We start from the raw sequence: 14,798 nt of genomic DNA, 5'->3' as shown, positions 1-14,798 counted from the left end.
AAATGTGACTCTGGAGCACAAAACCAGTCATAAGGGTAAATTTTTCGAAATCAAGATTTATACATCATCTGAAAGCTGAATAAGTAATCTTTCCATTGATGTATGGAAAGATTGAAAGATTGAGATGAAAATCTGGAATCTGAGGGTGCAAAAAAATCTAAATATTGAGAAAATCATCTTTAAAGTTGTCCAAATTAAGTTCTTAGCGATGCATATTACTAATCAAACATTAAGTTTTGATATATTTACGGTAGGACATTTACAAAATATCTTCATGGAACATGATCTTTACTTAATATCCTAATGATTTTTGGCATAAAAGAGAAATGTATAATTTTGACCCATACAATGTATTGTTGGCTATTGCTACAAATATACCCCAGCGACTTAACACTGCTTTTGTGCTGCAGGGACACATATGGGTCACACACTCATATCATAATTTTTTAAAATATTTATATGTATATTTTAAAGAAGTTTTTTCTACCGGTAGTGGTGTTCTGTGCTGTGAACCGTGTTTCTCGGCAGGTGTTGGAGACGCTCTCCTGGTATCCTGATGAGGAAAAGCAAGTAAAATCAGGCACACAATGTTTGTTCTCATGATGTTTTCTTCCACAAATTAAGGCCTAAAAAGCTCTTAAATCAGAGTATAAAGTCTTAAAGTCTTTGCATACACTGCAAAACATGAATCTCTTCCTCAGTGTTTCTGTCTTGTTTTCCAGCGCAAATATCTAAACATCCTTAAATCAAGACACATTTACTGGAGACGCAAATTGAACATATGAAGTCTTGTTTTATTAGAAAGTGATCAAAATTAAAAACAAGAACAAATATCTCAATGAAAACTTGTTTTCCCTTTGAATTAAATTTTTCTGACTCTGTTGGGTCAGATATTTGGTCTTGTTTTAATGATAAACTCGCTTCATTTTGATCAGTTTCTCATGAAATAAGTCTTCTTGTTTTAAGTAATTTAGCTCATCGCTCATGTCAAGTAAATGTGTCGTGATTGAAGAATCTTTAGACATTTGCACTGGAAAACAAGACAGAAATACAGAGGAATGAGGATTCACTGCTGTTAAAGCTGATGTCGGCACGAGTGTGTCATTAACTGAATTTTACCGTACATTTCTGCCACCATCACTGATAAGCTACTACTAAATATATTGTAGAAACTTAATTTTCTGTAAAGCTGCTTTGCAATGATTTGTATTGTGAAAAGCGCTATACAAATAAACTTGAATTGAATTGAGTGTGTGTGCACATGCATGTTTAAACATGTAAAATGTGGCAAATGTTTGTTCTCAGGAGTGACAGTTCAGCAACACAAACTGTGGAAAGTGTCCTTTGATTTTAAGCTTCTGTTCAAATGTAGTTCATTCTGTGAGAGAGATTGCCTGATATATACACGCGTGTGTGTGTGTTTCTAGATCACGAGATGCATGCGTTCAGCTGATGGTCTCACTGATATGACTGATGAACTGAACTGTGTGTGTTTCAGCTGTACGACAAGATTAACACCCGCTCGTCGCCGCAGATCAGGAATCCGCCCAGTGACGCCGTCCAGAGAGCCAAAGAGGTGCGTAACCAACACGGCACACACTCCTCGAACCTCTCTCAGCTCCAGGAGCGTCTGACGGATGTTCTGTGCAGCGTTTATATCTGTGCTCTCAGAGACTCTTGTCAAACATTACATACATCTGAACATTCACAGTCAGAACCTTCCAGCATTCATTCATGTTTCAAACGCAAGGAACGTAGCGAGTAGATGAATGGATCAGAATATGAGGCTTCGTCACGTAACACTCGACTAGAGCTTCTAGAGCTTCTTATCTTCAGCTCTGGTTTACATTAATATGTGACCCTGGACCACAAAACCGGTCAATTCGAATTATTTCTAAAAATGACTTTATAAGAAAGTACTTGATGATATCGGAGTACAGCATGTTTGTGGTCATTGTGGCTTTTAAATTAGTTGAGATACAACTATTTGAAAATCTGGAATCTGAGGGTGCAAAAAAATCTAAATATTGAGAAAATCATCTTTAAAGTTGTCCAAATTAAGTTCTTAGCGATGCATATTACTAATCAAACATTAAGTTTTGATATATTTACGGTAGGAAATTTACAAAATATCTTCGTGTAACATGATCTTTACTTCATATCCTAATGATTTTTGGCATAAAAGAGAAATGTATAATTTTGACCCATACAATGTATTGTTGGCTATTGCTACAAATATACCCCAGCGACTTAACACTGCTTTTGTGCTGCAGGGTCACATATGATTACTCGTATCATAATTTTAAAAAAATATTTATATGTGTATTTTAAAGAAGTTTTTTCTACCGGTAGTGGTGTTCTGTGCTGTGAACCGTGTTTCTCGGCAGGTGTTGGAGACGCTCTCCTGTTATCCTGAGAACATGGAGGCAAAAGAGCTGAAGAGAATCCTGACACAGCCGCATTTCATGGTGAGTCAAAGCAGTCGGACGCGGCGCTCTGTTCTGAAACCAGAGCATGAGGTGTCAGCGAGACGAGACGCCTATCAGTTTAGCAGACGCTTACGAGAGAATATTATAAAGAATGTCCAGGTCATATTTCACCTCAAAACCAGTGATATATTTCATTAGGACTGTTTGATATTGTCACATTGTTTTATGAGAATTAAATGTTTATCCTGTAAATTCCTGTTGATGTACTATAGTCATAAAGCTCAAACATGCCATTTTTTTAATTAATCCAGGCTTTCTGTGGGTCGTGAAAAGTTTTAATTCACCCTTCCACAAATAAAGACCTGAAAAAGCTCTTAAATCAAAGCAGAAAGTCTTAAATTCATAAAGGCGTGGCATTAAATGTTGCATGCACAGCAACAAAATAAATCTCTCCCTCAGTATTTCTGTCTTGTTTTTCAGTTCAAACGTCTAAACATCCTTAAATCAAGATACTTTTACTGGAGATTCAAATTGAACACATGAAGCCTTAATTTCTTCGATCAAAATGTAGTGAGTCTATGCTTAAAACAAGAACAAATATCTGCCAATGGTGAATGAAAACTAAATTTTTTTGACTCCATTGGCAGATATTTGTGTATTTTTCTTATGTATTTGTGAGCAGAGCTTTCCAAGCCTTAATCTATTTATTTTATAACATTAATTAAAAAGTTATTAAGAAGCAGCATAAATTAAGTTCTGTACAACAAATTCTAGCATGATGTATTCTTATTGCAATTGTAGAAGATACAACTTTATTATGTACTTTAACTTTAAATGCAATATTAAATATGGATAGTTTATGTCCGCATTACAGCAATGAGAATTTTTTTTAACTTGAAATGTGTTTGATTGTCATGATCATCCCGATTATCTGATACACAGCTTAAACTCACAATTACCTGCTTTAAAATAATAATAACAAAGTATCATAGTTATTAATCCATAGAAATAATCAGTGTATTGATGATTTCTGAGAATGATTCCTTATAAATGACTTTTTAACATTATTTATGGTTTTTGATGCTCATAGTCCAGACTGAGAATGTGTTTATAATGTTTGATATTTACAGTAATGTTCATTAGCATTACTTCATTAATTACATTAATTCATTAGGTTTCATGAACTAACAATGAACAAGACTTTTACAGTATGTATTAATGCAGATTAATGTCATTTAATAAATACAGTGTTGTTCATTGTTCGTTCATGTTTCTTCTTGATTAATTAATTTATGCAAATTTAAAATGTTAAAAATGTGTGTAGGAATATGTAGATGTTACCTGTTATTTTTACACAAAGTAAACAATGTAAAACTTCAACAGTTAAGAAGTAACTTAGTTTGCTTTTAAGTTATTTAATTTTTGCATTAAGGTTTCAAATGGCTTTTGTGACTCTGAAGTGTTAGAAGTTTTTCTCGGCCGTGTGGTTTTGTTTTCCGCTCAGATGTGAGATGAGCCAGCTTGTGTTATTACTGTAGTGACCAAATAAACAAACAGACACACTTCACACACACACACACACACGCTCTCTCACACACACACACACACACACACACGTGCACTCTCACACACACACGCGCACTCTCACACACACACACGCGCACTCACACACACGCGCACTCACACACACGCGCACTCACACACACGCGCACTCACACACACGCGCACTCACACACACGCGCACTCACACACACGCGCACTCACACACACGCGCACTCACACACACGCGCACTCACACACACGCGCACTCACACACACGCGCACTCACACACACGCGCACTCACACACACGCGCACTCACACACACGCGCACTCACACACACGCGCACTCACACACACGCGCACTCACACACACGCGCACTCACACACACGCGCACTCACACACACGCGCACTCACACACACGCGCACTCACACACACGCGCACTCACACACACGCGCACTCACACACACGCGCACTCACACACACGCGCACTCACACACACGCGCACTCACACACACGCGCACTCACACACACGCGCACTCACACACACGCGCACTCACACACACGCGCACTCACACACACGCGCACTCACACACACGCGCACTCACACACACGCGCACTCACACACACGCGCACTCACACACACGCGCACTCACACACACGCGCACTCACACACACGCGCACTCACACACACGCGCACTCACACACACGCGCACTCACACACACGCGCACTCACACACACGCGCACTCACACACACGCGCACTCACACACACGCGCACTCACACACACGCGCACTCACACACACGCGCACTCACACACACGCGCACTCACACACACGCGCACTCACACACACGCGCACTCACACACACGCGCACTCACACACACGCGCACTCACACACACGCGCACTCACACACACGCGCACTCACACACACGCGCACTCACACACACGCGCACTCACACACACGCGCACTCACACACACACGCGCACTCACACGCGCACTCACACACGCACTCTCACACACACGCTCTCTCACACACACACACACACACACTCACACACACACTCTCACACACACACGCACTCTCACACACTCACTCACTCTCACACACACTCACACACACACACACTCACACTCACTCACTCACACACTCACACACACACACTCTCACACACACTCTCACACACACGCACTCACTCACACACACACACACTCACTCTCACACGCACACACACACTCTCACACACACTCTCACACACACGCACTCACTCACACACACACACACTCACTCTCACACGCACACACACACTCTCACACACACTCTCACACACACGCACTCACTCACACACACACACACTCACTCTCACACGCACACACACACTCTCACACACACTCTCACACACACGCACTCACTCACACACACACACACTCACTCTCACACGCACACACACACTCTCACACACACTCTCACACACACGCACTCACTCACACACACACACACTCACTCTCACACGCACACACACACTCTCACACACACTCTCACACACACGCACTCACTCACACACACACACACTCACTCTCACACGCACACACACACTCTCACACACACACACACACACACTCACTCGCACTCTCACACACACACGCACTCACACACACACGCACTCTCTCTCTCACACACACACTAACACACACACACACTCACACAGTAAACCTTTGATAAACTACAGCTGTGGAGTGTGTAATGATTTTTATGCACACACATGTTCCTGTCGCAGTCGTGGCTGTTCATGAATCTGTGTTATTTTTTATTGATTATGATTTGTGCTCACGCTGTCCACGCAGATGAGATCTGATCCACAGATGCTGATGAACAGGTTTTGTTCAGAGATGAGTGTTTGACGCTGCAGATGCTGAGTGTGTGGTTCCTGTCGCAGGCGCTGCTGCAGACGCACGATGTCGTGGCTCATGAGGTTTACAGCGACGAGGCGCTGCGAGTGACGCCTCCACCCACGTCCCCTTACCTCAACGGAGACTCGCCCGAGAGCATCAGCGGAGACATGGACCTGGAGAACGTCACGCGTGTGCGCCTGGTGCAGTTCCAGAAGAACACGGACGAGCCCATGGTACCCAATCTCACACACACACACACACACGCACGCTCGTGTCATTGCTGTTTCATGAGCGACCAGTGTCAGATATTCTGAAATAAGCTCGTGTTTATAAGAGACTCTAACAGAATGATGTGACCAGAAACTCTATACAGTATTACTTTCCATGATCAGGGCCAAAATAGACTTTCCAACAAAACGCCAGTGAATGAAACTGATGTTTCCAGGTCTGGAGCTCAAAGTAAATGTTTTATGAGCTGTTTTATTTTACATTGGTCTTATATGACCTTGTTACCACAATTTCTGAAAAACTTTTTTATTTATTTTTTTGAATTTTGAGTGGTACATTGTCTTGTGAGAGAGATAATAAAAAATAAGAGACAAAAAAAGAAAATTTAAAATTCACAAAATTATACTAAAACAAGAAATGTGTAACAGCAAATGCGTACATTCTGATTTAATTGATTTCTAGCAACAAACACACTTGTGTGTCACAGTCTGATTATCTTTTCCTCTGTTTATGGAGTGGAAGATTGTGTGGTAATGGTGTTGCATGCAAAGTGTGCAATAAAACTGAAATATGTCAGATCAGATTGACAAATCTATTACTCTGTCAAGTCACATTTAATTCTGTAATGCTTTATACAACACAGATCATTTCAAAGCAGCTTCACTGAAGTTAACACAATCGATGATGCAAAATTTAAGACAAATCCGAGTTTTTCTGTAAAACAGCTCTACAGAAAACAATAGTGATATTATTCAGACCTTCAGTGTAGTTCAGATCAATATCTGTGAAGCTCATCAGTTAAATTCAGCACTAAGCAGCTGCAGACAGTAGTGTTGCGTGACTTTATTGGATTCGGTTGAGACTGAGATGAGACACTGAAATCCCCTCGTGAGGGACGTTTGTGATGCTCGTGCGATCGCTGTGAGACTGAGAGCTGCAGATGGACGTGTGCTGATATCATGGGTGTGATTGTGTGTTGACAGGGCATCACTCTGAAGATGAACGATCTGAACCACTGCATCGTGGCTAGAATCATGCACGGCGGGATGATCCACAGACAGGGTATGGCTGTGTGTGTGATTGACGTGAACACCGGCATGTGTGTGTGTGTGAGAGAGAGTGGGTGTGAGTGTGTGTGGTGTGAGAGTGTGTGTGTGTGTGTGAGAGAGAGAGTGTGTGTGTGTGTGTGAGTGAGAGAGAGAGAGTGAGTGTGTGTGTGTGTCTCTGTGCTCATGTACGCTGTCATTTCTCAGGGACGCTGCATGTTGGAGACGAGATTCGTGAAATCAACGGCATCAGTGTGGCCAATCAGACGGTGGAGCAGCTCCAGAAGATGCTGGTGTGTTTGTGTGTGTGTGAGAGAGAGAGAGAGCAGAACAACACTAGTGCAAGAGATCAGAATCTTATCAAAAGCAAAGACTGAGTCACTGTGGTAACTATTCGAGTAAACCCACCAGACCCGTCTAATAACCTCAGAGAGGACTTCACCTGCTCTAGTCCTCCTGTCATAACTAGTTTTGCATTAACCGGGGTTTGTAGTTATCATAACATATTTAATCAGTGACAACATGTCAACAGAACAGGTATTATAATCAGTGCAATATGACTTTATCCTCCAGTTTCACAGCTTAAGCCTAGTCCCAGAAAAAAAACACATGAAATAAACTTGCACTGATTGATCTTAAAATATGTCAGTGCTCTTGTTTTGTCCTAATTCAACTGTGGCCCAATCCTGACTCAGTCTAAGCCCTGTCTGTGAAACCAGGCCTTTAACATTAAATGTGTTGACTAAATACTGAAAGCTCAAGTGACACTAACACGTTTGCTCTGCTTTCTAAATAAAGACAATACACTGACTTCCTTTTATATATACAGCTAGTTATAAATACTATAACCACGTCCTAACCCACACGTTAACCCTGACAGAAAGCTTGTGCATTCGTACATAAAAAAAAAAACTCAATATACTTTATTTTTAAACTGTTTTATAAACGAGCATGTCCCCAAAACGGAGGTTTTGTCAGGTTTAGCTCACTTTTGGTACAAATTTGTCCCCAAAATATGGTCAGGTAGGTACACACGTTCACACACACTCACACACACATACACGCACACGCATGCACTCACACACACACACATACATGCACACGCATGCACTCACACACACACATACACGCACACACTCTCATGCACACACACACACACACACACTCTCTGATGCACACACACGCACCATACATGCACACACACACACACACACACACACACACACACTCACACACACATGTCTCTGATATCTGTCAGGCAGTGTGTGATTTTGAGCTGCTGGTTACTGTGTTTACATCAGCGGTCAGTTATAGTTTGTCACGTGTTTGTGTTTTGTTTTTAAACAGCGGGAGATGCGAGGCAGCATCACCTTCAAAATTGTGCCCAGTTACCGCAGTCAGTCTCTGTCCTGTGATGTAAGTGTTCCTGTCAGAGCGCCACACGCTGGCCACTCCTGGAATATCAACACAAAATGTACACATGACATCACATCTTACTCTGTTTTACTGTGGCATTTCAGAAAGATTCGCCTGATCTGTCCGGACAGTCTCCTGCGAACGGCCACTCCAGTGTCACCAGCTCCATCTTAGTAAGACTCCAGATCTTCTGTGTCAGAATAAACCACAGCACGCGCACCCAAACCTGTTACAGCGCAATGCATTATGGGTGCCGATGAAGATTTAGGCCTTTTCTTGCGTTACTCTGCACAGAAACAGAGTAATGTCGTAACAGTTTGTGTCCATCAGCTTTTTCAAAACAGAATATTTGTGTTTGAAACTAATAGTTGATGTAGTAATCGAGTGGTTTATAAAGGTAATAATTTCTCTGCAGGATCTGCCATCAACTATCCAGCCCAAAGGAAGACAGGTGAGAGTCTGTGTTGCCGTCGTGAGTGTGTGTCTGTGTGTGTCTCTCAGCTGCTCCTCCTGAAGATCTCTTCACACCGAGAGACACGTGTGACTGTGTTGCTTTTCAGTTTCAATCAGATGTTTTCATTCTGAAAAAACGTTGACACACCTGAAGGAAAGCGATCTGTCTCTCACTCGCTTCCCTTCAACAGGCCCAATCTCTGGAGGTTTATTCCCTTTTCTGCCTCTCATATAAGACCTGCGCTCTTATTGGCAGCTGAAAGCTTCATAAAAACCAGTGTGGGTATTTAATTTTTTGTCGCTGATGATGGAGAAAAAACCATCACTTTATTGACAGGTGAATTTTTGAATGCATATTTTTGATTGAAAGAGAAGCCTGCATTGGGTGTGAATATGCCTTTAATGCCCGTCCCGTCAGCCTACTGCTTTATGATGCGATTCCTGCGTCGTCCTGCCGTTTCCTGTCCACGTCAGTCTGTTCTACTGCATGATGTGTGTGTGTGTGTGATGCTTTCAAACCCTTAGATCTCCAGACCTGCAGTCAAGGATAAAATGTTTCGGAAGGTGAGTTTCTCAGATCCAGTAGAGCCGTTGAGCCGGATTCATTTCCCATCAGGCTTTGCTTCTCTAGTTGGTGCTTATAGACTCTCCCAGCATCCCATAGTGATGGTACATGACACTAACCCACCTGCCAATCACGTCTGTGTCCGTCCTAGTAGTGTGATTGGCCCCGCCCCTCACAGATGATTGGCTTCTTAGACACGCCCGTGCCGTCTGTCAGTATTTATAAGCGTTTTGAAAAGTGGGGACATGGGGTAATGTCCTGAAAAGTCACCTTCTCCTTGTAATACCTATGTCATACCTTTGTCATTATACAAATTTATGTCCTCATTTGTCACAAAAACGTTCACACTCACACACACACACACACACACTCACACACTCTAACACTCACATACACACACTCACACAAACACACACACACACACGGTTTTAAATATAGCTTTTGAACAATCTGAAATGGGTAAGTTACTGACAGAAGATTTATTATACAGTATTTTGTTGAATATTGACTGTAAATCTGGATGTCTGAAGCTGCTGAATTGTGTGTGAATGCGCTGACCTCTCTGTGACCTACTGACATCAGATCAGATCAGAGAGACGCTGCCACCTGCTGACACACACTGAGCATCACTGCGTCTGACACACTGCTGCTCACGAAACGACTCGCTTCACTCTTCACTGCACTCAGTTTTGTTGACAACATGTTGTGTTGTGATCATTTTGTCAAAGTCACGACATTAATTGTGCGATTTGAAGATGCTGTGTTGTGATCCCTTCATTTAAATGATTCATTCAAAGAAGCCAAATTATTTGCAAAACACCACTAATTATATCTTCATATTATAATATATGACTACTCTAACTGAAATGAAGTATTCAATTATAATACGTAATATGTTAAAATCCCATTAAGAGAAGTCAATACCCTCAAAGAGGAAAACTTGTGTCTACAGATTTATTTTTTGAGATGTATTATGTAAATTATTAATATTATATATTATTAATAACGGATTATTCAAACTTTTGTAATGTCACAGGAATGAGGTATAAGATGATATAACAATGTGCCTAAGTGCTGCTTTATATATTCTTAATTGATCTGAATAAAAATTTTATTTTATTAATCATTTTCATTTATGATGATCCCAGGTTTCTATGGTGACAGTTTTTTTTATACACTAAATTCATGGCCATGAGAAAATGTATTGTGGCCTAAAAATATATAATATTAATAATTTAATAATATAATACACTAATAATTTAAACGTTGTCACAGGAACAAGGTTTAATATAATATAATGTAATGTCATATAATATAATATATAGTGTTTTTATGGTAATGCAGGGTTTTTTACTCATTAAAGTCGTGGCCACAAGAAAATGCACTATGGCAAAATATATACATTATTAAGAATCGAATAATATATATTTATAGCAAATTCTTAAAACATTTGAATTATGCCATGGGAACAAGATATAATATAATAATATAATGTATTATAATATACATGTAGCCTTGTCTTAATGCTGCACTGTCATTCTTAATTCTAAATAAAATTTTATTTTATTAATTATCTTCCTTTCTGATAATCCCAGGTTTCTATGGTGATGCAGGTTTGTTTACTTATTAAAATCATGTTCCTGCATCAGGATCTCAAGACCATGACATCACATTACATCATTTTCCTCAACACAATGATCTCATGGACTCAGTGTCTTGTAGTGTAATGTCATGTGATCACATTCCCATGAGTCCTTGTGTCGTGGCCACAACAAAGCTGAAGTGAAGCGTGGCGTCTCTTTCGTCTGCGATTTCTCTGCTGATTGTGATGTTGTCGTGTAACAGCAGAGTGGTGTGTGTGTGTCTGTGTGTGTGTGTGTGTTATATGCAGTTACATAACTAGGGCTGTTCATTTAGTACAATTATAAAAAATGACAAAGCAAATCTGAATTGAACAGTTGAATGGTTTTACTGGATATATTGTCTTAATGATAAGAATAATCGTAAGAATAATGATTATGTAATTAATTGATGTAATTTATTCCAAATAAATTTGCAGTCGATGGACAGCCCTAATTATAAGCTTTACTAGTTTCAGTGATGAATCTCATTTTTCTAACGCTCACTCGTGTGTTTCTGCAGATTTACGTTCGAGCGCAGTTCGAGTACGATCCTGCTAAAGACGACCTGATTCCCTGTAAAGAGGCTGGCGTTCGTTTCCGGGTGGGTGACATCATCCAGATCATCAGTAAGGACGATCATAACTGGTGGCAGGGCAAACTGGAGAACACCAAGAACGGCACGGCGGGCCTCATTCCCTCGCCGGAGCTGCAGGAGTGGTGAGAAACACAGACCACAGCTGCACTCGTGTGAGCGAGGCCTGGTCTCATGTGTGTGTGTGTGTGTGTCGTCAGGCGTGTGGCGTGTATAGCGATGGAGAAGACCAAGCAGGAGCAGCAGGCCAGCTGCACATGGTTCGGCAAGAAGAAGAAACAGTACAAAGACAAATACTTAGCCAAACACAACGCAGGTAATGAGCAGCGGACCGTCCATCATGACATCATCAGAATAATCACTCTCACACACACATTAAAGTCGTGGCCACAAGAAAATGCACTATGGCAAAATATATACATTATTAAGAATCGAATAATATATATTTATAGCAAATTCTTAAAACATTTGAATTATGCCATGGGAACAAGATATAATATAATAATATAATGTATTATAATATACATGTAGCCTTGTCTTAATGCTGCACTGTCATTCTTAATTCTAAATAAAATTTTATTTTATTAATTATCTTCCTTTCTGATAATCCCAGGTTTCTATGGTGATGCAGGTTTGTTTACTTATTAAAATCATGTTCCTGCATCAGGATCTCAAGACCATGACATCACATTACATCATTTTCCTCAACACAATGATCTCATGGACTCAGTGTCTTGTAGTGTAATGTCATGTGATCACATTCCCATGAGTCCTTGTGTCGTGGCCACAACAAAGCTGAAGTGAAGCGTGGCGTCTCTTTCGTCTGCGATTTCTGTGCTGATTGTGATGTTGTCGTGTAACAGCAGAGTGGTGTGTGTGTCTGTGTGTGTCTGTGTGTGTCTGTGTCTGTGTGTGTGAGTGTGTGTGTCTGTGAGTGAGTGTGTGAGTGTCTGTGTGAGTGTGTGAGAGAGAGTGTGTGTGTGTGTGTGAGTGTGTGTGTCCGAGTGTGAGTGTGTGTGTGTGAGCACATGGCTCATATGTGTGTGTTCAGCAGCATGGTGTTGTTCTCTCCAGCGCCGCTCGTGTGTGTGTGTGTGTGTTTGTAATGTGTGTTTAACTGACCCCTGTTCATTTTACACGCTGTCTCCCTTTAATGGCCTCCCGCATGTAAGTAACTAATCATGTCAATCTCCTTTTGCTTAAGTATAGGTTGTTGTGTTTTTACTTATGTTACCCATGTCAAGCAGGCAACTAGTAAAGGAAGTTCACTGTTTTTGTGAGATCTGTTGTTGAAATTAGTCGATGTGATTGACAGTGTTGTGTTGCCGTGGAGCTTCTGTCACTTCCTGTGAGGGCTGTAGAACTTCCTCACAGTCACGTCTTATTGAAAAGCACTGATGACTTTGACTGCTGATGTGGAAGGAGCAGGAGCTCGACTGATGCTGGAACACACTGCACCACTTCAACATAACCATGCACTAATAGCTAGATTTAATATTACTTACATATGAACTAATGATGAGTTAAGGCAAGTACTAATCAAGAGCTTAAACTACGACACGAGTCATGAATCCATCTGTGATTAGTACAAGCCATAACTCATCACTAGTTCATATTACAGTAATACTTTCACGACAAACTCGCACAGAAACACGGATCTCATTGCTCTGAGACGCATGATAAATCAAACAGTTCTCAAAATATCAGACGTGTTTAATATCGTCCGACTGGATGGAATCAGATTCTGTGTCCATCACACCTTACATGATTTTCTGTGAAATCCAGCAACTCAAATCTGAAGACTGCTCTGTAGATCAGGGCAGGAGTGTTGTAGTGTTTTCCAGCTTTACAGGAGCAGGTCACCCTCACTAGTGAACTGTCTTCATTTACTCGCCCTCGTGTTGCTCTGAAGCCGTGTGAGCACAGATGGGATGTTCAGCAGAATGTTCCTGCTCATCTGAAGCCGTATGATAGTTTGGTGATTAACATGGAAAGTTAAAGTATGTACGATTAATCTGCTGTGAAAGAGCAGCATGAACATTCTGCTAAACGTCTCATTTCATGTTCCACAAGGTCGAGTCAGTGAATCTCTTAGTTGAGTTTAATTAAAAGACATCTTAAAGCAACCCCAGAGTTCATCTCACCAGCTCTCATCACATCTGAATGACATCACTTCCTGTTTCCTGCTGATTGACACTAACGCCCGTCACACAGTCCAGTGTCACTGATCCAGGTCTCTCGTTCCTCCAGTCTTCGACCAACTAGATCTGGTGACGTATGAAGAGGTGGTGAAGCTGCCGGGGTTCAAGAGGAAAACGCTGGTGCTGCTGGGTAAGAGCTCTGACGCGGTCAGGTCTGTTTCAGCTGTGAATCAGTCATTAATCAGCTCAGTTCAGTTCAGTAACAGTGGCGCTGATTCCTGTGTCTGCAGGAGCTCATGGCGTCGGCCGGAGACACATCAAGAACACTCTCATGGCAAAACATCCCGAAAGATTTGCGTATCCCATCCCACGTGAGAGACGCGCGTCACGCCTGATGCAGCTCGCCATGAACCGCCTGTCCACTGACCGCTCTCTCTCTCTCTTTCTCTCTCTTACTAAAAATAAATAAATAAATAAAATAACAATAATAATAAATAATAAAAAAATGCATGCATGTGTATATATAATTAAAATAGAACAAATCAACATTTATTATTCCATGAACAATTTCTCTCTCTCTCTCTCCGACAGACACCACCAGACCTCCGAAGAAGGACGAGGAGAACGGCAAGAACTACTTCTTTGTGTCACATGACCAGATGATGCAGGACATCTCCAATAACGATTACCTGGAGTACGGCAGCCACGAGGACGCCATGTACGGCACGCGCCTCGAGACCATCCGCCAGATCCACGAGCAGGGCATGGTGGTCATCCTGGACGTGGAGCCGCAGGTACAGACGCATCTCTCATTCGTGACCCTGCAGCACAAAAGCAGTGTTAAGTCGCTGGGGTATATTTGTAGCAATAGC

The 14,798-nt window shown here is 41.5% G+C and overlaps 1 protein-coding gene across 1 annotated transcript in view; it reads left to right on the top strand.

Moving 5' to 3' along the window:
* The window catches only part of LOC107749409 (peripheral plasma membrane protein CASK-like), a 36,402-nt gene that overhangs the window by 17,555 nt on the left and 4,049 nt on the right, over window positions 1-14,798 (top strand). The window contains exons 14-26 of the mRNA XM_016564554.1: window positions 2,388-2,468; window positions 5,908-6,096; window positions 7,075-7,153; window positions 7,345-7,430; window positions 8,485-8,553; window positions 8,658-8,726; window positions 8,969-9,004; window positions 9,532-9,570; window positions 11,714-11,910; window positions 11,986-12,101; window positions 14,051-14,116; window positions 14,217-14,297; window positions 14,518-14,720. Of these exons, the coding sequence (XP_016420040.1) occupies window positions 2,388-2,468; window positions 5,908-6,096; window positions 7,075-7,153; window positions 7,345-7,430; window positions 8,485-8,553; window positions 8,658-8,726; window positions 8,969-9,004; window positions 9,532-9,570; window positions 11,714-11,910; window positions 11,986-12,101; window positions 14,051-14,116; window positions 14,217-14,297; window positions 14,518-14,720 (1,311 nt within the window). The remainder of the gene's footprint in view (window positions 1-2,387; window positions 2,469-5,907; window positions 6,097-7,074; window positions 7,154-7,344; window positions 7,431-8,484; window positions 8,554-8,657; window positions 8,727-8,968; window positions 9,005-9,531; window positions 9,571-11,713; window positions 11,911-11,985; window positions 12,102-14,050; window positions 14,117-14,216; window positions 14,298-14,517; window positions 14,721-14,798) is intronic.

Source organism: Sinocyclocheilus rhinocerous, unplaced genomic scaffold (assembly GCF_001515625.1).
Source record: "Sinocyclocheilus rhinocerous isolate Xijiao unplaced genomic scaffold, SAMN03320098_v1.1 scaffold79, whole genome shotgun sequence".
Taxonomy (NCBI): Eukaryota; Metazoa; Chordata; class Actinopteri; order Cypriniformes; family Cyprinidae; genus Sinocyclocheilus; species Sinocyclocheilus rhinocerous.
The sequence above is the reverse complement of the archived record's forward strand: the minus strand, read 5'-3'. Positions and strand labels throughout refer to the sequence as shown.